This window comes from Gobio gobio, assembly GCF_949357685.1.
Source record: "Gobio gobio genome assembly, chromosome: 18".
Taxonomy (NCBI): Eukaryota; Metazoa; Chordata; class Actinopteri; order Cypriniformes; family Gobionidae; genus Gobio; species Gobio gobio.
In genome coordinates, this window is record NC_137111.1 from 36,696,410 (window position 1) to 36,722,427 (window position 26,018).

The 26,018-nt window shown below is 37.9% G+C and overlaps 1 protein-coding gene across 10 annotated transcripts in view; it reads left to right on the forward strand.

Moving 5' to 3' along the window:
• The first annotated feature begins 1,063 nt into the window (after positions 1 to 1,063).
• Positions 1,064 to 26,018, forward strand: part of letm1 (leucine zipper-EF-hand containing transmembrane protein 1) — a 31,267-nt gene continuing 6,312 nt past the window's right edge. For 4 of the 10 annotated variants that reach the window (XM_079843218.1, XM_079843212.1, XM_079843215.1 and 1 more), the window contains exons 1-10: positions 1,064 to 1,340; positions 9,670 to 9,727; positions 10,341 to 10,821; positions 17,204 to 17,347; positions 17,475 to 17,612; positions 17,794 to 17,997; positions 20,917 to 21,036; positions 21,127 to 21,258; positions 22,570 to 22,740; positions 22,823 to 22,948. In XM_079843218.1, the coding sequence (XP_079699344.1) occupies positions 1,262 to 1,340; positions 9,670 to 9,727; positions 10,341 to 10,821; positions 17,204 to 17,347; positions 17,475 to 17,612; positions 17,794 to 17,997; positions 20,917 to 21,036; positions 21,127 to 21,258; positions 22,570 to 22,740; positions 22,823 to 22,948 (1,653 nt within the window). In that variant the 5' untranslated portion in view covers positions 1,064 to 1,261. Of the gene's footprint in view, positions 1,341 to 9,669; positions 9,728 to 10,340; positions 10,822 to 17,203; positions 17,348 to 17,474; positions 17,613 to 17,793; positions 17,998 to 20,916; positions 21,037 to 21,126; positions 21,259 to 22,569; positions 22,741 to 22,822; positions 22,949 to 24,962; positions 24,996 to 26,018 lie in introns of all 10 variants that reach the window. The other 6 variants (XM_079843209.1, XM_079843213.1, XM_079843216.1 and 3 more) reach the window with 3 other exon arrangements.

Here is a 26,018-nt window from a genome sequence, read left to right on the forward strand (position 1 = left end):
TAGTTTAAGATAAAGCCATGAGATTTTGAGATCATCTGTTTTTGTTTTTATTTCGAAAAATGGCAAAGCTACACAGATCACCGCTCGAGGAATTGAGGAGGGCAATACTCACCATGTGACGTCAGATGCAAGAGGGAGGGAATTCGTTGTCTTGTTGCCAGCTGCACATAGAAAACATGGCGCGTGCTGAGTTTTACGTCGTTGTATTAAAAAATAAAGATAATAATTTTGCATGTATTATTTGTAATTGTAGGTAGAAGATTAAACACTAGTGAAATGTGTACTTTACGCTTTAAACATGTTTTATTTATCAGTTGATAAGAGGTGAGCGCATGGTCGATGTGCACACTTTACAGGAGGGTCTGGCAACCTGAAATAAGCGCGCCAGACTGTGTTGCCATGTCCGCTTATTATAAACTACGTTTTCCGCTCGTTGATTTATCAAATCTAGACACTTGCGGGTTGCGTTTTTGCGCTTATTTTCAAAATGCGCACGCGTACGTTGGTAGTGCTTTCCCCTGTAGCACGTAAAGTAATAGCAGCTGTCCAATTCCCAGCTCTGGTCGACCTGTTGTTTATATATGCTGTATTTGAAACATTTAATTATTTTTTTTAAATGTACAACTATGGACAAATGCAATGTTTATGTATATTAATGCAAGAATAAAACAATGAAGCACACAAAAACAGAGGTCACTTATTTATACTCATTTTAATGAGGTGTTTGGAGCGTATTTTATCAGACCAGTTTTCTTATTTTTCTAGTGAGATCTGGCAACAATGGCGCCAAGGCCCGTATCATAGACCTCATTGGCCAGGGTTCACAAACCATTGAAATGATTGCCGCTTCAAAAGCAGTACAACTCATTTAATTCCTGTTTCTCTTTTTACGAATATCTGAACTCTAAACAACATAATAATTGTTAACAGCATCATTTATTTTCGAGTCTATTTTTTTCCAGACATGATTTGGGGTGATGTCCCCGCTCGCAGCGCTTCGTCGTTTCTTCTCGGTCAGTCCTGTCACCTCACCTTCATAGACAGCAACTGCAACACGCCCCCTGCTGGCCGAGCTCGAGCCACAGGAACACGGAAGCAAATGCCGAGCGCTTGCAAACTCATCGCTTGAATCACCGAGGAGGGCACAAGCAAGGACATGAGCCAAGAGTTTGGGACTATGACTTCTGTGGATAGTTCATAAACCGTCATCGTATTATCTCAGTTCGTCCACTCAGCGCCTTTTCATACAGACGGGAACAGAATGGCATCGATTTTGCTCACCAGGTCTCGGACTCCGTTGCTGAAAACATCTAGGTCAATAAAGAACGAATTCCGAAAAGGTAATGTTGTCCCCCCCCCCCTTAAATACAAGCGAGAGAGATCAGTATGTGGTTAAATGTATTGTGTTGAACACGATTTAAATGGGTAATTGTAATTCTGCCTTTTTATTTTGAAAAACGCAGCGAGCTTTATGAACTGTCAAATGTGCGTCATGCAGAACTGATACAGGCGTACAGTAACCAGTTTTGTTTTATGTATAGCAAAACCGAAAAGGCCTCGAAACTTTAATATTGTACTCATTAATTTACTGTTATTCATTCCGGATATTTCCATCCATTTTATGTACACTGCAAATGTCATGTGTGAAAAGATTTTCATCCTTACACTGAAGTCAGAAAGTTTAGCTCGCAAGCCTGTCTCTCAAGATTATGGGGAAATGAGAGGCTTAAATGATTAGCTAACAGGCTAACTTGTCTAGCCTCACAGATTGAAGCAGTCATAATCACCGAGAACCCTCCGACTTAAACGTTTTCATGTGCTGAATGTATAAGGGATGCCTCCAGATAATGGAGGCTCACTGAAACCCAGTGCGTATGTGTCGGTGTCACACGTGCTTGCGCTTTTGTGTCATCATCATGCTCTGTTACTGTAAGTCTATTCTGGAAAATAACAGGGCTGTAACCGTTGTTGACCGCGGGCTGGTTTATCTTCTCATTGTTAAGGTCAACACTCGAGTCGTTTCCACACTTTTGAAGAAACGTTTGCGTTTCTTTCTTTTTTTTAAAGGAAGACCCTGCATTTACATGAATGAACACCAGTATGTTATTTGCAGGTGTAGCCCCAGTCTGACAACGTCAATGCGATTAACAGAAAGAAGAGATATCATTTAATGCCTGAAAGCAGACACGTGTCATTTTATGTCGTCATTTATATGTAATGCGACTGTGTATCATTTTAGAGCCATATATTTTGCCCAGGCTACTGCACTCTAAAAAAAAAAAGGTTCTATATTGCACCAAAAATGGTTCTTGGCTCGTAATCATAGGGGAACCTTTTTTAGTGCTATATAGCACCAATTTTGGTGCTTCAGTGGTTCTTCAGTGGTTCTTCAGAGGTTCTTCACCGGTTCTTTGACTAAGGTGCTAAATAGCACCTCTGAAGAACCGCTGAAGAACCACTGAAGCACCAAAATTGGTGCTATATAGCACTAAAAAAGGTTCCCCTATGATTACGAGCCTTTTTTTTTAGAGTGTGGAGAACAGGAGCTTGTAGCCTTGTGTGTCCTGGAGGTTATTTGAGGACAGGCTCCTCCTCCGTTTGACGCAGACTGCAATGACTGCTTCCTTATTATCGACCTGTCATGCATATACATTTATGCATTTGGCAGACGCTTCTATATATTTTTTTTAATTCATATAAAGCATTATTCCTATAAACAATATAATGACATCTGCTCTTCATAGCTTGACATTACTGACTTGAAGTTAAAGGATTAGTTCTCTTTAAAATGAAAATTATCCAATGATTCACTCACCCTCAAGTCATCTTAGGTGTATATGACTTTCTTCTTTCTGATAACCACAATCAGAGATTTATTTATAAATATCCTGACGCTTCCAAGTTTTATAATGGCAGTGATGGAGTCCATTGAGTTTGAAGCTCAAAAAAGTGTGTCCATCCATCATAAATGTACTCCACACGGCTCTGGGGGGTTAATGAAGGCTTTCTAAAGCGAAGCGTTTGTGTAAGAAAAAAAATCATATTTATAACTTTATAAAGTAAAATATCTAGCTTCTGCCTGAGCGCCTTCCATTTTCAACTTACTAAAATAGCGTAACAAGCATTTTGAACTGCGAGAGTCATTACTATTTCTGCGTAAGTTGAATATGAAAGGTGGTCTGGCGGAAGCTAGATATTTTAATTTATAACGTTTTAAATATGGATATTTTTCTTACAAAACTCGACCAATTAGCTTCAGAAGGCTTTTATTAACCCCCAGGAGCTGTGTGGAGTACGTTTAGAATGGATGGATGCACTTCTTTGGGCTTCAAACTCAATGGACCCCGTCCCTGCCATTATAATGCTTGGAAGCGTCAGGATATTTATTAATACAACTCTGATTGTAGTCATCAGAAAGAAGAAAGTCTGAAGAAGAAAGAAGTGAACAAATCTTTTTAAATGGATTTGAAGTAGGTCTATAGCCTACATTGATTGCTCTGGTCAATGGTTGCTATTTTAATTCAATCTTTTGAATTAATTCTGTTCACAAAAATTTGTGCAGGCATAACAATGTTGATGTCAATCCCTGGGAATTACTTTTGCTGTTGTTTTTATAATAGTATGCAATAGTAACTGCAGAGTGCTGATGAATTGAAAAGAAGACAGGGTCTTGAATGCAAGACAAATGAAGCAATAAAAAGTAGCAAAGCTTACTGTAAACAGCTCAGAAAGAACTTTGATATGCCCAAAGAAAACTTCTTATGTTAGCGCGTTCTGACCTCGTACATGCTCAATTGCTCAGACCAAAAATCCTATTCTTTGTGCGCACACAGCATCAGACTGATAATTTACTGGTAATGTTAAATCTTATCGTACTGGAAAATTGCCAGAATGAATTTAGCAATATTTTTGAAAAGGTCCTGTTCACACAGGATCTCTAAATGATAATTTACTGGTAATGTATCAGTAAAAACTGTATGTGTGAAAGGGGCTATAGAGTCACCCAACACCGTTTATTGAGAAAACAATGTGATGTGTTATCGAATTAACTTACAAATTAAAAAAAAAAAAGGTCCAAATCTAAAGCCTAAATCTTGGCTAAATGTCAGTTAGCAGATCATACGACAGTATACAAATTAGTACAAATTCACCACCAATTAGTCTTTTTAGAGTTCTCCTCCCCTTTTTAGAGCTCTCTGGCCTGCATCTATTTGGTAACCGGTTCTTATGTTTTAAAGACAGAAGAGCAGTCAGGTGTCAGTGAACATAGAATATAAGTCAATCCATAAAAAATAAATGGGAACAATTTGGTTAAAAAAAACAACAACAGCACAACTATTCACAAAAGAAACCATCACTAGTTTCTTGTGTTTCTGTGAAATAATGCTGCTTTTGCCTCAAACTCAAACTGTGCACATTCCACATAATGGCAGATAAACATAAAGCTATTCTTTCCACAGAGACATAAACACTCTAATAGTGAATCTGAAGAATACAATCTGTTTTTGAACCAAATGTAGTTGAACCAAATTGCAAAACCTGAAGTTTAGCGACTCTTCATTCTTCAAAATCCATCACTTTTATTTATTTTAATTTCCCTGATTAGACATTTGTCATATCTCGATATAACAATAAGAATACCTCAAATCATTAAATTACAAATCGAAGCCTATTCAAAATGTTTAATGCAACCTTGATAAATCTATTCATCTATTTTAGACTTAATGGGAAAATTCAGTCATACTATTCACAGATTTCTTTAAATAAATGTTGAAAATTACATCACAATTAAATGGCAATACAACCACAAATCTCTGAACCTTGCAGCTGAAGCGAGTGGCTACGGCATCATACCTTGTCTAAATGAAATAAAACAAATGCTCTTTTGCCTGGTTTCTCAACCACAGAGTTGCTGCCACAATCTGTAATTGATTTCAAAATATACTTGAAGTGCTTCCTGAGAAACCTCAGTAACTGCCATGTGTGGACTTTCTTTCTTGTAGCTAGTCTGACAAATGATTAACCACATCTCTGCATGGCTGCCTATAAAGTAGAGGTCTGATCTGGATATGCATTGTTAGGTAAACAAATGCTACCATTAATAGCTTTCATGACATTGAGCCTTTGGATTGATAAAGTAGATTATCATTGTAAAAAAGCTCAACCTGCCAATAAGCATGACAACACTGACTTAAAAGATTAGAAAAATGGCAGAAATGTTTGAATATTTAGTTCGTTGCATCAATGTTAACAGCCAAAAAACAGTTCACTCAGATACATTTGTAGTGAAGTCTTAACCTACATTGTCTCTTGCCAGAGATGGGGTTTTCTTATCAGGACATTAGCTCAATCCACAGGCTTCTACCCAAGCTGGTTAAATATACCAGCACAGACTGTGACTTGGCACATGGAACCAACACGAGAGAGAACGACACCTGATGTGCCCTGTGAACAGCAATCAAGGGTTTATGCACTTCGGTTATATACAGTCTATAGGCTCAGGGAGTCAATGGATCCCTGTATGTTTGTTAATTTGTATAGAGATTATGATTATTCACTTTCAAGTCTTGCCCTTGTTTCCAGACATAAATGAGGTACATCTGTAGGACGTGGTAAGTTCCACTCTAGCTGGTTTATCACACTCTCAGAGGGACTGCTGCTTCTGATAAGACCTTCTCACAAAACGACAGCTCTGAATGCTGACGGAGTCAGACACTATCAGTGAGTTGGTTTCATAAGGGATAGACAGCCCCCTGAGCCCTGCAAAGTGTTTGGCAACATAAGTATTTAATTATATTGAAGTTTATATAGTTTTATAAATATTGTTCCCTGCCGGTTGCCTTTTGGCATCACTTGTAAAGAGTTTAGTGCTGTAGCGTGTTCTTGTGGTGCCTTCAGCCATTCAGTGTATAAAGATGTAATTTTCCTGTGGCTCAAGATTGATTAGTCACATGTCATTTACAGCTCAGATGTTCTGCCCAGAATTAATTGCACATGAGCCAAGAAGGTTTCTGCTGTTGAATTGAATGGGAATGTTAACAGATAGCATTATGGAACACCTTGGTTGGATTGCTCGAACAAACAGAGCAATGTTGTGAAAGCGGTACATTGTTTACATCCTCTAGGAAAGTTGTAGTTGACTTTACACATAAAGCAAGGATACTAAAAAAGCATTTTAACATTAAAAAACTACACCCTGTACATTTTAACCAACTACTCCTTAAAAGGCATATCTAAATCTTTGAAGCAGTATGCGGAATGAAAACATTTTACAGACGTGAACAGACACACCTTGAATCTGTTGCAAAAAAGTTGTTTCCAGAAACCTACAACATAAAGGATGATTTGTGACCACAAAGTTGTGTTAGTTTTTTATTTTCTCCACCCTTAAAGGAACTTAGCCAACACCCATGATCCTTTACAGCTCTCTAAGTTCAGGTTCCTTCAACACATCATCATTATATGCAGGCTGTGGTCATTTATTTTCCCTTGATTCTCTGACTGTATTCTATTCTATTCTATTTTACATTCTTAAAAATAAAGGTTCTTTATTAGCATAGGTTTCCACGAAGAACCTTAAACATTAGTGAAAACTTTCCACTGCACAAAAAGGTTCTTTATAGTGGGAAAAGTGTTCTTTAGATTATTAAAAGGTTCTTCACGAAATGTTCTTTAAGTACTGTTCACTGAAAGGATCTTTGTGGAACAAAAACGGTTCTTTTATGGCATCACTGCAAGATCTCTGTTTTAAAATCTTTGTCTTTAAGAGCATATACTATTCAGAGAACTTGGTTGTCTATGCAAATAGAAGCAGACTTACGAGCGGATAGAGATCCCAGGCCTTCAGCCAGCAGTTGGCTGACTTTGAGATGTGAGGCCAGATATCCTATAGAGCTAAATATAGAGAGAGAAAGTAGACAGAAAGCATTTATTCTTCCATACGAACATCCTGGCTTCAATAGGATTAGGTTGTACCAGGGGCACTGGACCATGTGTCTTACATGTCCAACAAACATTGTGGCGAGCAAGACCAGGATTAGGCTTCACCGGGGCATTGGGCCAAAGGTCCTACAGCCATATGTCTGAAGGAAAGTGGGATGAGAATGGATTAATTATGGAGTCTAGCCTCCTCCTTTTGTCTAGGAGTGGATAAGTCAGAGAATCATGAGACCATAAGTATATGTAACAGAGATTACCTAGTCTACTGGAGAAGAAAATGGTTCAGGCGGAAGTCAGGTTTGATGAATTGCTGTATTTCAGGGAAAGGGAAACAGTATGCTTATGTGCATGTGTGGGATACAGACAGAATGGGTGAGAATAGCTTTACTGGCTTACTCCAGATAAGGGAGTTTCCTGAAGTTATATTTACAGTAAGTAGAAGGACATCCTGCAGATATGGTCCACTCCTTCACTTTTCCCTTTTAAAGAGGTTCATCCAAGAATGTAATATCTATCAAATCTCATTTGAACTTCCACATATTTAAACTTAACACATCGCTCTTGGAGACCTGCAAGAACTAATGCCGTTTTGTATCACTCACATCAAACCTGGCGCAACACACCTGACTGAAACTGTTTGTAAACTCAACCAACTGTCTCTGCTTTTTAAACTGGGATAGGATAAAGTGCACAGTAAGCAGAAATTGTATCTGGTTTAGGTCTTTGAATAGACATATTTCATTGTGATTTGATCTGTAAATGGTGATTAGGTTTAAATGTGACATTGATCTGACGGCTTATCTTGGCACATCCAAGTCTTGCTGCAAGAGGGAGGGTCATAATCTATTTTGTATCTCAGGTGAACAGGTGAATTGAGTATGCTTTCAACAGAAAATGGGTTGGTTAAAAAGGAACAGTGGATTAAATAGCTATTTGATAATTATAGTTGTAATATAGCACTTTTAGCCCTGTGTTTAACACATTTTTTTTTACTGTGTTAATAACAATTATGTAGATATATAATCCAAAATCAGTGCAAAATATGGATTTGGCATTGGTTTCAAATTTCAAGCAATCCACTCCCACAATGCAATTCCCTTCACTTCAAGTTCGGTGGTTTTTAAAGACTTTACCCTCTTTCTCCTTTTATATAACACCGATCATTATGACCACTGAGAGGTGAAGTGAATAACACTGATTATCTCTTCATCACGGCAACTGTTAGTGGATGGGATATATTAGGCAGAAAGTGAACATTGTCCTCAAAGTTCATGTGTTAGAAGCAGAAAAAATGGGCGTAAGGATTTGAGAGATTTTGACAAAGGCCAAATTGTGATGGCTAGACGACTGGGTCAGAGCATCTCCAAAACTGCAACTTCTGTGGGGTGTTCCCAGTCTGCAGTGGTCAGTATCTATCAAAAGTGGTCAAAGGAATGAACAGTGGTGAACTGGCGACAGGGTCATTGGCGGCAAAAGCTCATTGATGCATGTGGGAAGCAAAGGCTGGCCCGTGTGGTCCGATCAAACAGATGAGCTTCTGTAGCTCAAATTTCTCAAGGAGTTAATGCTGGTTCTTATAGAAAGGTGTCAGAATACACAGTGCATCGCAGTTTGTTGCGCATGGGGCTGCATAGCCGGAGACCAGTTAGGGTGCCCATGCTGACCCCTGTCCACCACCAAAAGCACCAACAGTGGGCATGTGAGCATCAGAACTGGGCCACGGAGCAAAGGAAGAAGATGGCCTGGTCTGATGGATCACATTTGCTTTTATATCACGTGGATGGCCGGGTGCATGTGTGCCACTTACCTGGGGAACACATGGCACCAGGATGCACTATGGGAAGTAGGCAGGCTGGCGGAGACAGTGTGATGCTCTGGGCAATGTTGTGCTGGGAAACCTTGGGTCTTGCCATCCATGTGGATGTTACATTACATGTATCACCTAGTACCTAAGTAAGCATTGTTGCAGACCATGTACACCCTTTCATGGAAACCGTGTACCGTGGCCTCTTTCAGCAGGATAATGCGCCTTGCCACTAAGCAAAAATGGTTTAGGAATGGTTTGAGGAGCACAATAATGAGTTTGAGGTGTTGACTTGGCCTCCAAAACCCCCAGAGCTCAATCCAATCGAGCATCTGTGGGATGTGCTGAACAACCAAGTTCGATACATGGAGGCCCCACCTCGCAACTTACAGGACTTAAAGGATCTGCTGCTAACTTCTTGGTGCCAGATACCACAGCACACCTTCAGGGGTCTAGTGGAGTCCATGCCTTGATGGGTCAGGGCTGTTTTGGCAGCAAAAGGGGGACCAACAAAATATTAGGTGCTCTGTTTCTGATACAATACACACCTGGGACCTTACACACCTTCATTTGTGTGTCGTTTCTATTAATTGGCAGTTGTGATATTTTCCCCCCGGCTCTGCGTGCAGTACTAGTGGCATGATACCAAGTATTTTCTCTGTCCTTTTCCGTGATCCTGTGCTGGCATGTAGCCTCTAGCACTCTCTATGACCCTCTTATGTTATATCATATCATCTTACCATGAATAAACACCCATATTACAAGAGCAAGCTAAGGACACTGGTTTGTTGCTTCAGATGTTTGTGCATGGTGTTCATGGAGCTATGTAACATTACTTTGTGGGTCCATCCTTTTTTATAGTGGTCTCATATGTGTACTGCGTGATATATTTATGATATCTGATGTTTTTTCTGACTCTTTTTCAGGAAAGTTGTCAGAAGGCGTATGCTTTAACTGCACTGCACTGCGGTTAGCCACAAACAGGTAAATGGAACTGAACATTAAATTGTATCTGGGTCAGTGACATTATGCTTATTTTGGTCCTGATCTATTTGTAAAAAAAAAAAAAAGTGATTTCTTTTACATACAACGGATTGGATACACCTTTCTATAATGAGCATGTTTTTGATTTCTAATTTAAAATATATGTAATAATATTGTTTTTTGGTGGTGGTCATAATAAAGAAAAAAAGACAAAAATAATGAAATATTTTAAAATATACATGTAATACAATTTTTTTTAAATTATGTAATTATCAAAAAAAAAATTAAATGATACTTTAAATATGAAATTCAGTCCGCTAGGAGGTGGCAGCAAGTCAAGTAATCGAATCATTCATTCAGACAATTACATTCAACTGATTAATTCGGTTGTTGAATCATTCAATAAACTGATTTGTTCAAAATATGGATTCATTTAGTAACACAGTATCACTTTGTCTCACTAGGAAATGTGGTAACTGAATTTTTTGTCTAAAATGTTAACTTATTATTTATTGAACCTTTATGAAATCAATATTACATTTGCAACCGTACTGTGTTCTTTTTTTCTTATTTAAAGATTGTTTAGACTGATGCATGATGTCTGTTTTTTTAGCAGTCATGGTGTTCTTGGAAGCAGCATGTGGCCTCATGCATCATCTATCCTGTACCTTGACAATTCATCAGGGCTTCAGCACCGCTTGTCCAGGTCACCTCGCCTTTACTGTGCCATCTTTGTACCTGACCCTGCCCTGCCTGTGCACACCCACTCCACATATACCAGGACGCTAGCCTGGCCACAGAATACCCCAGTCCGGTGGGTACATACTACAGGCCGTCTCCATGATGATTCAAAGGTAGAGCGTTCTTTGCGTACACTGAAAGATCGGAATAAAAAGCTTGAAGAGGGAGGACCGGTGTACAGTCCGACAGTGGATGCCGAACCTGTGCGAAGGACAATACGTCAACGCGTGATTGATGAAGTGAAGCACTATTATCACGGGTTCCGCTTATTGTGGATTGACACGACCATCGCTGTGCGGATGCTCTGGAGGGTGCTGCACGGACACATTCTGTCACGCAGAGAGAGGAGACAGGTATATACATAATCAAACAAGGATTTTTAAGGGGTTACCACTGATTCTAATGTGTAATTCAATTTAATCAACTCATAAAAAAGAGTGTCTTAAATATAGGCATTGGATAACTGAGTTGATAGGATTGAACCTTCGCAATCACTATCCCTCCGCGCCAATATGTATAAGATAATAGCTGTACCCTGACTCCTTGAAGTTGCGTAGCAGATAGCCAATCAGATTACAACTGCCAACATTTATACAAAGTTGAGCTTGAGGCCCAAGACCACCAAATCTTATCCTTAACAAAGAGTCCATGACAAGTGCTTGAGATTTGGTAATTATAAAGTAGACATCACATCAGTCACCTTTGTCCTTAACTGCAGTACTCTACAAGTTGGCAATGTTTGCTGATTTACAAAATGCTAGTATTTGCGATGAAACTTCCTGCCTGCATATGAATGGGTTCAAATTGAAGTCTATAATTATTTAATAGAAATACATGGAACTTGGGCCCTGGGCTTGAGTAATGCCTGTACACATAACTGTCTTTGACCTGTCATTGCTTATGTAGTTTTTCTCTGTTTAATTTAAATGGTTTGTCTGTCATTTGACCTATGGATTTAACCCAGTTAATGTAATTAACCCTTAATGTAATTAAGTCGTATATAGTAGGATTTGGAGATGAAGGATAGAATTCTTCCGTAGTTTAATCCCAGTCCTATAAAGCCTGACTAGATCTCTTCTATAGCTTAATGATTTAAATTAGTGCCCTGCTGAGTCTTCAGGGAAAAGTCATTAGAGGTATTCTGTAAGTCTAGAGGCTAGAGGAAGCTGAAGACATTCTAACCAGCTCACATGACTTCTGATTCCTGAGCCCTTTTAAAGAGATAGTTCACCCAAATGAAAATTCTGTCATCATTTACTCACCTGTCATTCCAATCCTCTAAGATTTTAGTTTCTGTCCCTCCATTGACAGTCTGTGCAACTACCACTTTCATGCAACAAAAAGGTCATAAAGCGGTCGTAAAACTAATCCATATGAAATGAGAGGTTCAGTCCAAATTTTCTGGAGACCCGATCACTTTATATGATGAACAGATTCAATTTAGTTTACTTTTATTCACATATAAACATTCATCAACTCACACATCAGATATGGTACACGGAAAGCTCAGGCATGTTCGTTTGTCATGCGAGAACCAATGAGGTTTATTAATCTCATGTGTTACGCAGCACGTTTGAGCTTCAGCAAGAACCAATGACGTTTGTTCTCGTGCATCAAGCAGGTTGAGCTTCTGTTTATGTTCACTTATCAATGTTTATATGTGAATAAAAGCCTGCATTTAATCGGTTCATCATATAAAGTGATCGGGTCTCTGCAGAAATTGGGACTAAACCGCTCATTTTTTACGATTTCTTTATTAACTTTTTGAAGCATCAAAGTGGTAGTTGTGTAGCTGTCAATGGATTGACAGAAAGCTCTCAGATTTTATTAAAAATGTCTTCATTTGTGGCAGCCAAGGCAAGGCAAGTTTATTTATAAATCACATTTCATACACAATGGTAATTCAAAGTGCTTTACATAGAAAAGGTATTAAAATAGTGATAGAATAATTACAACATATGCATAAAAAATAAAAATACCATGTATAAGAAATAAAAATAACAGTGTTAATTAACTAAAGGCTAAAATACTATTCCTAACGTTAGGAACAACATGAGGGTGAGTAAATGATGACAGAAATTTCATTTTTGGATGAATTATGCCTTTAAGATAAAGACCCTTTTGGGTCCAATTTAACAACACTTGAATAAGATTAAATAATGTTTAGAAATTCAACCATCCATCCAAAAATTGTACCCATCCATCCATCCATTAAAACAAATCAACCATTTTATAAGCCTGTAGATGTCCCGGTACCTCTAGCTGGCTAATACACTAATATATTTTTAGATGATACAGTTAGGTGCAGATTTAGATGTGCTCTTAGAAGTATTATTTTAAAGAAAATTATATGGACAGAAACGAAGTGCAGTTTTAGTTTTATTCCCTTCTTCAATCTGATTAATGTTTTTCCTATTCTTCATCTCTACCTTTCTGTGTAGTTTAATGATTGATAGATCAATACAGCTCGGGTTGGCACGTAGTTGCCCTCTAGCCCAGACTGACTCCAGTAAAGTGATGTCCCCATGAGATATATTGTCCATAGGACAGAAGTAATAGTGAGGTTAGTTGAGGCCATGTGCATTACCTTTATGTTCATTAGGTGCTATTTCCTTTAGGAAGCTATTGAACTTAGGTGAAAAATAGGTGGGAAAAAATAAACCTATATAAGGACTTTGACTTGGGCCAGTAAGAAACTACGAAAGCTATGTTTTTTACACAGCGAGCAGAGCAGCTCACATTTTAAGAAAAAAAATCAACATTCTACCTATACTGCTGGGTCAATATGATCCAAATGTTTTTGGTTAGTTAGATTTTTTTTTTAAATTGGAATTTATACTTTTATTCAGCAAGGACAGATAAAATTAATCAGAATTGACCATATAGGAGTTTATAATGTTACGAAATAATTCTATTTCAAATAAATGCTGTTCTTTTAACATTTCTATTCATCAAAGAATCTTAAAGTATCACGGTTTCTACAAAAATATTAAGTGGCACAACTGCTTTCAACATTGATAATAATAAGACATTTTTCTTGAGCATCAAATCAACATATTATGATTTCAGAATGATCATGCTACTGCTCTTCTGTAATGTATTTGAGGTTTCAAGCACACAACTGATTGCAGCTATCACATGTTTTGTTACACGTCGTCTCCATTAGCACAGTGCTAATACCTTCCCAGCCTCGAATTCTCCGACGGTTGCGTGACTCAGCCTGTTGTAAATTGACACTCTAATGACGCATACAATCTATAACCGCCTCTATCGCATTCTAAGTCAGTACATACTGAAAATGTCTCAGGCTTTGAGTCACAGGTCGCTCTGCCTCTCATTCTCTCAGAACAAACTGTCTGTCCTTGGGTTGCTAGGATATTAATGGCCGACATAACATTATCCACTACATTACTCCTATAATTTCTCCATAGTCATAGCAATATTATCAAGGAGTGATGTTTGGTTTTGCTCTGATGATGATTACATGAAGGCACAGAGATATAAATACCCCTTACAAAAAAATTAGTGTTCTGGAAAATGTTTTCAAAACATTTGCTGCAAGCTCATTTTAAAGGGGTCATTGGAAAGTATTACTATTATTGCTTATACTTTTTAAAGTATAAGTTAAAGACCCCCTGTGGTGAAAATCAAGTTTTTAAAGTTGTTTATATGTCTGTGGTGTTTTTAATATGCTTTAAGTACCATGTGCAAATTCATCACCACCATTGCTGAGTATTTTCTCCTTAAAACTGCAGTGAAGTCTCAAAAAACGCGGTTTGAAATTGCCTCGTTGTCTACGTCACAAACATGTAACCAATCCCGTCAATGTGGGGGTGGGCTTTAGCATATCATTAAAGGGTTAGTTCACCCAAAAATGAAAATTCTGTCATTAATTAGTAAGACCTCCGTTCGTCTTCGGAACACAAATGAAGATATTTTAGTTGAAGTCTGAAATCTTTAGTAAATGGCTCTGAAAGGCCTCCATTGGCACAATGCACGGTTCACTCTCAAGACCCTTAAAAGGTACTAAAGACGTCGTTACAAAGTCCATCTCACTACAGTGGTTCTAAAATAACTTTATGAACTTTATGACCCTAAATAATGACTTATATAGTGATGACGATTTCAAAACACGGCATCATGAAGCTTCGAAGCGTTATGAATCAGTGAGTCGAATGAGCAGTTTGGATCGCCAAATTTCAGCAGTTTGGCGGTTTGACACGCGATCCGAATCATGATTCGACTCACTGATTCATAACGCTTCGAAGCTTCATGAGGCCGTGTTTTGAAATCGTCATCACTATATAAGTCGTTATTTTTTTTTTTTTTTTTTTAACCACTGTAGTGAGATGGACTTTGTAACGACGTCTTTAGTACCTTTTAAGGGTCTTGACAGTGAACCGTGCATTGTGCCAATGGAGGCCTTTCAGAGCCATCAGATTTCAACTAAAATATCTTCATTGGTGTTCCGAAGACGAACGGAGGTCTTACGGGTGTCGAACGACATGAGGGTGAGTAATTAATGACAGAATTTTCATTTTTGGGTGAACTAACCCTTTAACTATGGTGCGAAGCTGGGGGTCTCAAGAGAAGGCAGGTTATCCTGGTATATTTTTCTGTTGATATGACTATGTTATTACGATGTTATGATGAACTATGAGCATTTTTCCACTGTTGCTCTAAAGATGAGACATGGGGCAACTTTTTGAGCAATGTTGCTGAGCAATGTGGCTTTTACACTTTCCCATTGTTAATGGGCAACAAATTTCAATCTGGATACTTTAGATCGGTCGTGGGCCCTGTGTCTCACCTGGTTGTCCATTGATGACAACATTACCCAGCAACATTGCTCAAAAAGTTGCCCTATGTATCATCACCATAAGTTGTTCAAAAGTTTCTAAGGATACTGATTTTTAGAAGGCAGCTGTCTGACTGGTTTGTGTAACATTAGCAACACATTATTAGCTGTTTGATAACGTAGTCAAGCCAAAAGCTAAACATATCAATTACCATTATGTGTCTGACGTAGAGAGCAATATATAAAACGCATAATTCTGATACATCAACTTGTAGACAAGCCTGTTTAATTCACTCGTCCACTTCTTCTCAACTTCTTCTTCACTTCTTTTCTAGTTCAAACATGTATGGCTGAACTAAACTAGTATTTCCACTTGCCATTGTGTAGCGTTTACTATAGTAAAGTTGAGCTAGTGGATTAAAAATTAAACTATTAAACAAAATATAATACACATTACTGTTGTATACTAATATGTAATACTGTAATGTAAATTAAAAATGGTTATTTATGAAACGTATTATTATTTTACAGTGCAAATGTAAAATTAAAATGCTATTATTTATGGATTAAAAAAATCTTCTAACTTAAAGGGATAGTTCACCCAAAAATGAAAATTAGCCCATGATTTACTCACCCTCAAGTCATCCTAGGTGTATATGACATTCTTCTTTCAGACGAATACAATCTGAGTTAAATTAAATTAAAAGTCCTGGCTCTTCCAAGCTTTATAATGGCAGTGAATGGCTGATCTGTTTTGAAGTTCATAAAAGTGCATCTATCCATCATAAAAGATATCCACACAGCTCCGGGGGGTTAATAAAGGCCTTCTGAAATGAAGCGATGCGCTTGTGTGAGAAAAATATGAGTAAATGGTGAGTAAACCATGGGCTAATTTTCATTTTTGGGTCAACTAACCCTTTAAAACAAGCAAAAAATCACATTCCTAAAGCCTTGGTAGATCGTTTTTCCACAGCATTTGATCTTAAAACATCCACAGCTAGTGTAATACTCATGTTTAGGTAGTCATGGTTAGTTGTTGTCAAGAGCTTACTGAAGTTTTCTTTATTTTTTTTTAGCTCTGTCAACATTAGAATTGCGAAGTATGCTAATGCCTCTGCCTCAGCTAGCATCTGTCGCACCTCACTCTTGCTATTCTTCTGACCTGCTTCATCCTTAATCCTGCCTATTCACAACTGGCCTCGCTCAGCGTGGGTTCCTTTAGCTTTTGATGTCAGTCATCAACCCCCTTCCCAAGCCCTCTGTCCTGCTCTCTCCCAGCCTCTTCCTTTGGAATGCCCTCACTCTCTTTCTCCATCTTCACTCACTCTTTCCCTGAATATTTCACACTCCAGGCCTCCCCGTTTTCCTCTTCTCTCCCCCTCACATGCTCTCTGTCTCTCTGCCTTTGGTGATATACATGTCAATGGGCCAAACACAAAGGCTCTTTTCAGGCCTGCCTGGTTTAAATTCTTTCCTATAGGGCCGCTGACACACAGGTGGAATAAATAGAGAAGGGACTCCTCTTATAAAGCTGAAGCTCCTTTATCTAACCTCTCATTTTCTAAATTCATCAATTATTATATATATGCATGATGCAGGAAGTCAGTTCTTGACATACAGAGCGGATGCACTGAAGGCTTGACTTTGTTGATCTCTGGTGACATCTTCTCATTCATGTTTAAGATCTGTCCATGATTCTTTATTTTGTTTTATTATTATTTTTGTAGCTGTTTTGTTTTAAATGAAGTTTTAGAGCTGTCAATTGTTCACTTTTTTGCAGGAGGGGTGAATCATACCCAAACATGTCATTAAAAGCACCATTAGGGGTTTTGCTTAATTTTTAGTTCTAGACGTTAGACTTGCCACCATTGATCAATAATTATGTTTCATCACTTAAGCAGCCCTTTGCTAACAGCATTGTCTCATGTTCATTGCAGTTCCTGAGGACGTGTGCAGATGTGTTCCGGCTTGTGCCCTTTTTGGTCTTTATCATCGTTCCGTTTATGGAGTTTCTGCTTCCTATTGCAGTGAAGCTTTTCCCAAACATGTTGCCGTCCACCTTTGAGACAAAGTCCATAAAGGTATGCTGACCTTTTGAGTGAAAATCCTTAAAGACCCTAAAGACCTTAATTGTATTGCTGATGTGCTGCTCAAACCTATGTGGCATCATATCATATCTCGCTCTCATGCTCTGTGTGTGTTTTGCAGGAGGAAAGGCTGAAGAAGGAGCTGAGAGTGAAGTTAGAGATGGCCAAGTTCTTGCAGGACACAATTGAGGAGATTGCACTAAGAAACAAGGCAGCTAAAGGCAACGTGACCGAGGAGTTCTCCACTTTCTTTCAGAAGGTAGATCATGGTCACACATGCTCGGATCTCATCCTAAAAACAACTCCACTTCTTCTGTGATCCAAAACTCAGCTCTGTATCGCCCCCATGTGGTGATGCTTATGAAGTGCTCTTAGATGAGACTGTGAATGCAAACTTCTTTTGCTGCAAACTCTCTCTTTCCCTCCCTATTCCCTTCCAGATCCGTGACTCAGGAGAGAGACCCAGTAATGAGCAGATCATACGTTTCTCTAAGTTGTTTGAGGATGAACTGACCTTAGATAATCTGACACGGCCGCAGCTGGTGGCCCTGTGCAAGCTGCTGGAGCTACAGTCCATTGGCACCAACAATTTCTTGCGCTTCCAGCTCATCATGAAACTCAGAGCCATCCGTGCAGACGACAAGGTTAGAACCTGTCCTTGCTCAGCTAAAGTTGTGTTGTGTCAAGACTAGGGTTGGGTATCGTTTGAATTTTAACGATTCCGATTCCAATTCTGCTTGTCGATTCCGATTCTTACTGATTCCTAATTTCGACTTTTGCCTATGGTTTAAAAATATCATAGCAAAAACAACTAGCCTAACTAATATGAATTTCAAGCATTATTAAAGACAATTAAACCCTTATAAACATAATAAATTGGAAATCGCACAAATAAATACAATTGAACAAAGATACAATTGAAATAAACAGTGTTTTGAGATTTTCAGGTATTCTGGTACAGAAACTGTAATGAAAAGTAAAATAACACTGCACTTTATGAATAAAATATACAGTATACATTACAAATATAGTTACAAAAGTTACAGAGTCAAAAACAGTGAGTGAATTTTCTCTTTGTCTTTTGTTTTTTGATTAAAGTTTTATAGAGGCGGCAGCAGCAATATTAGGCTGTTGTCACTTTAAGAGCTGCACAGATCCAATATAATGTTACACATGTGTTTTAACTGGCGGTGTGTACGAGGATATTTTAACAGAGCACAGAAACTGCACAGAAAACAGCGAATGAGTCTTGCACAATTAAAATGTAAACAAACAATTTAAATCACTTTTTTTGTGAGCGCACTGTGGATGTGTGTGCAGCACAGAAAACAACGCAGGTCTTGCGCGTGAATAGTTTAAAATAATATTAAACTGCACACAAAGGAATCGATAGGAGGAATACATTTTTATTTTATAACAAGTATCAGATTCTTAACCTTAAGTATTTTCGATTCTTAAAGCTACACTGTGTGATATTTTCCCCCATCTAGCGGTTAAAAGGTATATGACCATCCAGTGAATTTTAGTTTCTGTTCTTCTCAATTCCGATTTCGTTTCAACTCCTACGGTGGCCGAATTAGTCCAAGATTAATATGGCTTCCAGTTCGACCTCGTCCACATTCAACACGGTGCCTGTGGGATATTCTGTGCGCAGTGGGATGGTTGGAACTCAACTGGCCTAATTATTCGGCTAGAAAGAACTGCAGCTAATCCAGAGTGAACTTTGATGATAGTAATGTTTATTCAGTCATCCAATTGCAAGGCATAAACAGGTTTGCGTGGATATGTACATAAATGTGGTTTCTGTGAGAGAACAAATAAGGATGGTAAATATACATACACAGTTCAGAACTGTATAAGTATACTTATAAGTTACATTTGTATAATGTAACCGTAAACCAGAGCTTATTGTACCATATATAGGTGCTAAATGCAGCTGCATTAAAAGGAGCGGAGCTGCCGCTGCTGCTGCTAACAAGCGGTGTCCGGTTACAAAAGTGTGTGCGGCGCTTTAACTTTAGCACTGCAGTGCGCTCTGTATAACAATTGTTAAAATGCCGATCAGACCTGATACATATTTCCGTCAACATACATTACAAGCAAATATTTTCTAAAAACGAATAAACATTGTTGATAACAAAATAACTGAATGATTATTCAAATAGGTGAGCATTACGCTTTTGTATGTTGACACAAAAATACTTCTGAGGTGACATCAACTGAATTACGCGATGACACACTCTGAAACACATCTAACGTTACAATGACAATAACTATTATTACTTACGGAGTTATTAACGCACAGAAATACCACACAAGGAAAAACAGACTTTTGAGGAATAAACAAGCCAGGAAAACTCCGTATAACTCTGTTACTGGACGCAGCTGAGATGAAAACTCTCTGCGCATGCACCAGACAAGTCTGAACAAGTTGACGCGCACATTCGCGAGGCAGAGAATTTTGTACAGTGCCATCGAGTGAAACGCAAAAGGCGAAGCTTGAATTTACGGGTATGTCCCTCTTTGGCTAATGTACTTTCAAGATGGAGGGGCAACATGGCGACCACCGTTAGATCCCATTACCTTATGTATTTTCAATGGCATATTATAAACTTACGAGAATACTTTATTACTTGAAAGAAGTAAATATACATTAATGAGCACATATATTTTTCAAAGAACTAAGTGTTTTTAGCTAAGAATAGACTAAAAAAGTTACACAGTGTAGCTTTAACCCTAGTCTAGATGGGTCAAATACTTTTGCATTGTGATGCTCATTTATATCAATTACAGTGTGTCAGTTTTTACAGATGAATCATTTATTTAAAATAAACGATCATATAATCAATGAATGCACTGATAGAATGCATTTGACATAATTGTCTGGTACCCTTGTTAGATTATACTGGACTCTATTTGGTTCAAAAATTTGAGGTTGGTAAGATTTTTCCTGTTACCATTAGATCAAAAATACAGTAAAAAAAAGTAATATTGTGAAATATTACAATTTAGATTGAATACTATTTTAAAATGTAATTTAATCTTGTGATGCAATGTCATTTCTCCAGTCTTCAGTGTCACATGATCCTTCAGATTTGCTACTCAAGAAACGCTTCCTATTTTCACCAACGTTAAAAACAGACGTTTTTAAAAAGTAAAAAAAAAATGTTTTGTTACATTTACAAATGTCTTTGTCTCTTTTGAACAATTGAATGCATCCTTGCTGATTAAATGTGTGTGTATATATATATATATATATATATATATATATATAATATAATATAATATAATATAATATAATTATTCTTTTTTTTTTTTTTTTTTTTTTTATTGAACAGTAGTGTGTATTACTTTTTTTTTTTTAACAACAACTCGTAGTGGCCACATTTGTGAAACTTCAAAAAGGAATTAAAAAACACCATAAAAATACATGTTTTTATGTCATTATGTATTTGTTGTTTAGTTTAAGGCAAATTAAAACAATTATCAGCAATCATATCGGCTAGCATGTCTAAATCAGTTCAATCCTAGCTGATTTCTTTGCACATGTGTGTAATTGACAGCTGATAGCAGAGGAGGGAGTGGACAGTCTGAATGTGAACGAGCTGCAGTCAGCATGTCGTGTGAGAGGGATGAGAGCTCTGGGTGTGACGGAGGACAGACTAAGAGAGCAGCTTAAACAGGTAACACATGCTCCACATCTCTGTCTATTATTATTATTACTCCCCAGTAATACATCTTCATCATACATTTCACATTTCTGATCATGACAGTGGTTGGAGCTTCACCTCAATCAGCACATCCCCACATCTCTGCTGCTGCTGTCCCGAGCCATGTTCCTACCAGACACACTGTCCCCTGCAGATCAGCTGAAAACCACACTACAGAACCTGCCAGAGATTATGGTATGTACACAGTACAGCTGGACGATATAGTGTTTACAATATTTGCAATAAATATAGGTTAGGTTCATGAAAAAATGTATAGTCATATATATATATACAGGGAGTGCAGAATTATTAGGCACGTTGATTTTCTGATCATATTTTTTTTCCAGGCACATTTGACCAATTCCAAACCACAGTAATCCTAATAACTACTATTGATTTAGTATTTAATAATGTATAAGTGATATATAATTGTTCATGAAGGCTGGAAATGAAAATCAACTTATATTCAGGTGTGCAGAATTATTAGGCATGTTTTCTTTTACAGATAAATTGAGCCAAAAAAAGAGATTTAACTCAGACTGAAAAGTCAAAAAGTAGGAAGTCAGTCCATCCTGAAGTCCGTTTTGCAGAGATGGACTAAAAATGAACTCCCAAAACTAACTGCCAGATTCTGGAAGATGAATTCTTCAAACAGTGGTACTAGAGGATGTGGTGCTGGTCCTTCAAGAGTCACTCTCAACCTATCTGTCCATAAAGCCTATAAAAAAACCTTCTTCATGTATTTTACAACACTTCAGCTTATGATTCTTATTTAGTGGGGGTCATTTTTTAGGATTCTTTACCTAACTGAAGTCTCTGAGATCCTGACACCTTGCACTTCTGGAGACTTCAGGTAGGTTGCAGCTCTGGAAAATGGTGGCGCTGGAGACTAAAGGGTTCCTGATGGTTTCACCCTTAATTCTTCACCTTAATTCTTAATTCTTTTGCGGTTAATAGGTGTCTTTTCTCCGCCACATGTTTTTGTCTGACCCTGCTGACCCAACGAGCATTTCACTGTCCAATGGTCACGCCTTAACTGCAATGTCTAGTATTGCATTAGTATTGCATCCTTCTCATGGGCATTTAATACTTTTTGACTTTTCAGTCTGAGTTAAATCTCTTTTTTGGCTCAATTTATCTGTAAAAGAAAACATGCCTAATAATTCTGCACACCTGAATATAAGGTGATTTTCATTTCCAGCCTTCATGAACAATTATATATCACTTATACATTATTAAATACTAAATCAATAGTAGTTATTAGGATTACTGTGGTTTGGAATTGGTCAAATGTGCCTGGAAAAAAAATATGATCAGAAAATCAACGTGCCTAATAATTCTGCACTCCCTGTATATATGTATATACGTATATACATATATACATATATACATATACATATACGTATACATATATATATACATATATATATATATATACATACATATATATAGTCAGCTTCAGATTGTTCTGGTGAAATGAGTGTTTGTTCACGTGTGCTTTCACAGGCTAAAGAAGCGCAGATGAAGGTGGCAGAGCTGGACTTCTCTAAAGTGGATAACAAGACCAAGCTGGAGGCCACGCTACAGGAAGAGGCAGCCATCCGCGAGGAAAACAGAGAGCGGGAGATGGAGAGACTGGCTGATGCTGTAGAGAAAGCAAAGGAACTGGCCGCACAGGTCATTACAGTCACTTTCAGTCTGTCAGTGATGCCTGTAATAGAGTTGAAATGTTTATGAAAGGTTTTGTATATGTTTCCAGGAGGGTGAGATGGCGGAGTTGGAAGTAAAACAACGGGTGGATGCAGAACACGCTCTCTCCAGTGTAGACGTGGCCATCCATTCAGAAACACTACGAGATACTGCACCAGTGCTGGAGGGAATTAAGGTAACAAAATCTGGAGATGTGTTGTTAAAGCTTTTATTAAACATGATTACCGTAAAACTTCAAATAATAGCCCGGGCTTCTATTTACCCAAATCACCGAACTGCACCGGCTTGTATTTGAAACAGGCGTCTATAAGAGACAGGCCTTTAATTTAGTGTTGAGATGTAATTTAGTGTTGAGCATGACGGTAGGAGGTTACCACATTATATTACGTTTTATTTATAATTAATTCGAATGTTTTTAACAAATCATTTAATGTAAGAAATGTCTTAGATTATTGGCAGCACAAAAAACGAAACGATGTGATAGCAATGGGCAGAACAATATAAGTTACCGCTAAAATCCATTGAGCGTATGAACTTGTTGCCCGAAACACATCAACAAGAAAGAATGAAGGCTACCCTGTAAAACAACTGCAATCATGTGATAGAAAATTACTCTATTCATCACTATCATCATCCCCGCGGTTCTCCTCCACTTCTCCCTCTCCAGCCTCCGCTAACTCTGCCTGCCTTGCTCGCACTAACAGATCCCGCCCAGATGCGCACGGCTCTCCCTCTTTGAAACAACGGATAAGGTGATCCTCGCTTCCATCAGAAGCTACTGTCAGGCCACATACCCAAGGATAACATCCCGAAGTTAATGAAATATATCTCCTCCTTCTCCCTCGCACACACAAACACACGCGCACGTCTGCGCGCAAGTATTAAAGGAATTTTTCAGCCGCTCCGTATCCAGCTTTACCCACGCTTGAAATTTGACAACTGTCAGCTTAAATGTCAAATTATACTTTTCTCCATGGTGGTATTGAGAGAATTAAGTGAAAACTGAAAACTGAAAGTTCGTTAACCTCTTTATGTTGCCATAGTGATGAGTCGTTCATGAACGGTTCCGTCTGTCACATGAAATCTAATCAAAACATAGAACAGACGATCTGACGGGTTTGAGAAGATCAAATACAGCCCGATACTAAAAAACAGACCCGGCGTCTATTTGAGACCGGCCTTTATTTACCCAAACCTGTCGTCACACCAGGCTTTTAAAAGAGACAGGCGTCTATTTGGGACTCGGCTATTATTTGAAGTTTTACGGTAACGAAATAAAACCAAATACTAAAATATTTACATGAAAACACAATGTGATTAACTTTGTAAATGTGCACTACTGTTTGAAATTTGGGGGTCGGTAATAAAAAAATAAAAGAATACTCTCATATTCAGCAAGGATGCATCATATTGATCAAAGGGGACCGAAAAGTCATTTAAAATGCTACAAATGTTGTTCTTTTGAACTTTATTCATCAAAGAATCCTGAAATAAAATTATCACAATGTTTCCCCAAAAATATTAAAACTTTGTATTAAATGGTATTGTTTCACAATATTGCTGTTTTGACTGTTATTTTTGATAAATTTTTTACTTCTTTCCAAAAAATTTAAAAAATCTTACTGACCCCAAACAAACATTAATGTTCTTTACTAATAATGAAATGTTAAGCATTATAAAATAATATTTGTTAATATGAGTAATGAAAGCTGTTATAAAGTGTTTTTATAACCCTTTTAATGCAAGTCAGTCCACTTGGAGGCCATTTTGGCAATGCCTTTAGTCAGCTCTTTTCTATCTTGATAATAAACTTATTTATTACCAAGATACCACATAAAGCAGTTTATAACATAAAAACAGAAACGGTCCAAAAAAGTATATTAGCAGCTTTGGATATGATACCAAAAATGGTTTGGCTGGTCCAACCACATCTTTTTTATTGAATGATTTCAGCTAATACACTTACACTTTTCAAAGCAATAAGATAAGGCAGGACTCAATTTGCAGTTCTTTGCAGTTTACTTGACATTCTGGCGGTGATATTAAGCTCTGCATTTGTCCTTACCATACAATCTCTGGTGTTACTGATGACTGTGTTGTAGAACAGGATCTTGTGCTGTCATGTCACAGGAATTGTTCTTTCTCTGTCTTTGTGTGTTGTGTATTATTTTGCGTGTTCATTTCTCCAGTTCAAGCAGTGGCAGAGGTATCTGCGCATTCAGGTTAGATGCTGAACTGCTCCCCATCAGGAGACCACCACACTGATGCTCTGCTCTCCTAGTCACTTTACTGTGTGCTTTTCCATCCTTTGCAGTTTATTCATCTAAACTATTAGTTTAAGGTTAGGCCTAGACTCTTGTATGGCTTGTTATTTTCAGCATAACAGGCACAAAATGTCAACAGGCACAAAGTGATTTGAAAGAGCAGAAGTCTTGTGTGGTTATGCCTGTGTCCTCCTTCCCACTTCACCTCAACTCTCTGTCCCTTTATGAGTATGTGTGAGCCTGTAGGACAGTGCATATGAAAGATGCTGCAAATCCTCGTGGTTGTTTGTCTTGTAGGGCTCAGAGGCCCACTACATAAGCCTTACGATGTGTTTCAAATGGTTTTAATGACCTTTCTATAATAACTTTTTCTGTATGGAAGACCTTCCATTCCTCTGACTGATCCTCTTATAAAAGAGCAACCACTTTATGTCTCTGCATCAGTGTTGGGGAGCAACTTAAAGGGATAGTTCACCCAAAAATGAAAATGATCCCATAATTTACTCACCTCAAGCCATCCTAGGTGTATATGACATTCTTGTTTCAGACTAATACAATCGGAGTTTGTCCTGGCTAATCCCAGGATTATAATGGTAGTGAATGGCAGCCCAAAATTTGAAGTCCAAAAAAGTGCATCCATCCATTATAAAAGTAATCCACACGGCTCTGGGGGGTTAATAAACACCTTCTGAAGGGAAGCGATGGATTTGTGTAAGAAAAATATCCATATTTAACACGTTATAAAGTCAAATATCTAGCTTCCGGCGGACCGCCTTCCGTTTTCAACTTAACGAAGAAAGTGTAACACCTCTCGCATTACAAAACGCTTGCGCTACATCCAACGTCATCGTCATGCCAGTTACGCTAAATCATGGGGTAATTTTCATTTTTGTGTGAACTATCCCTTTAACTACACTAGTTCAAATGTTTTCAAACCAGTGTTGTTTTTCCAATAGCAAGTTACACTACCATTCAAAAGAA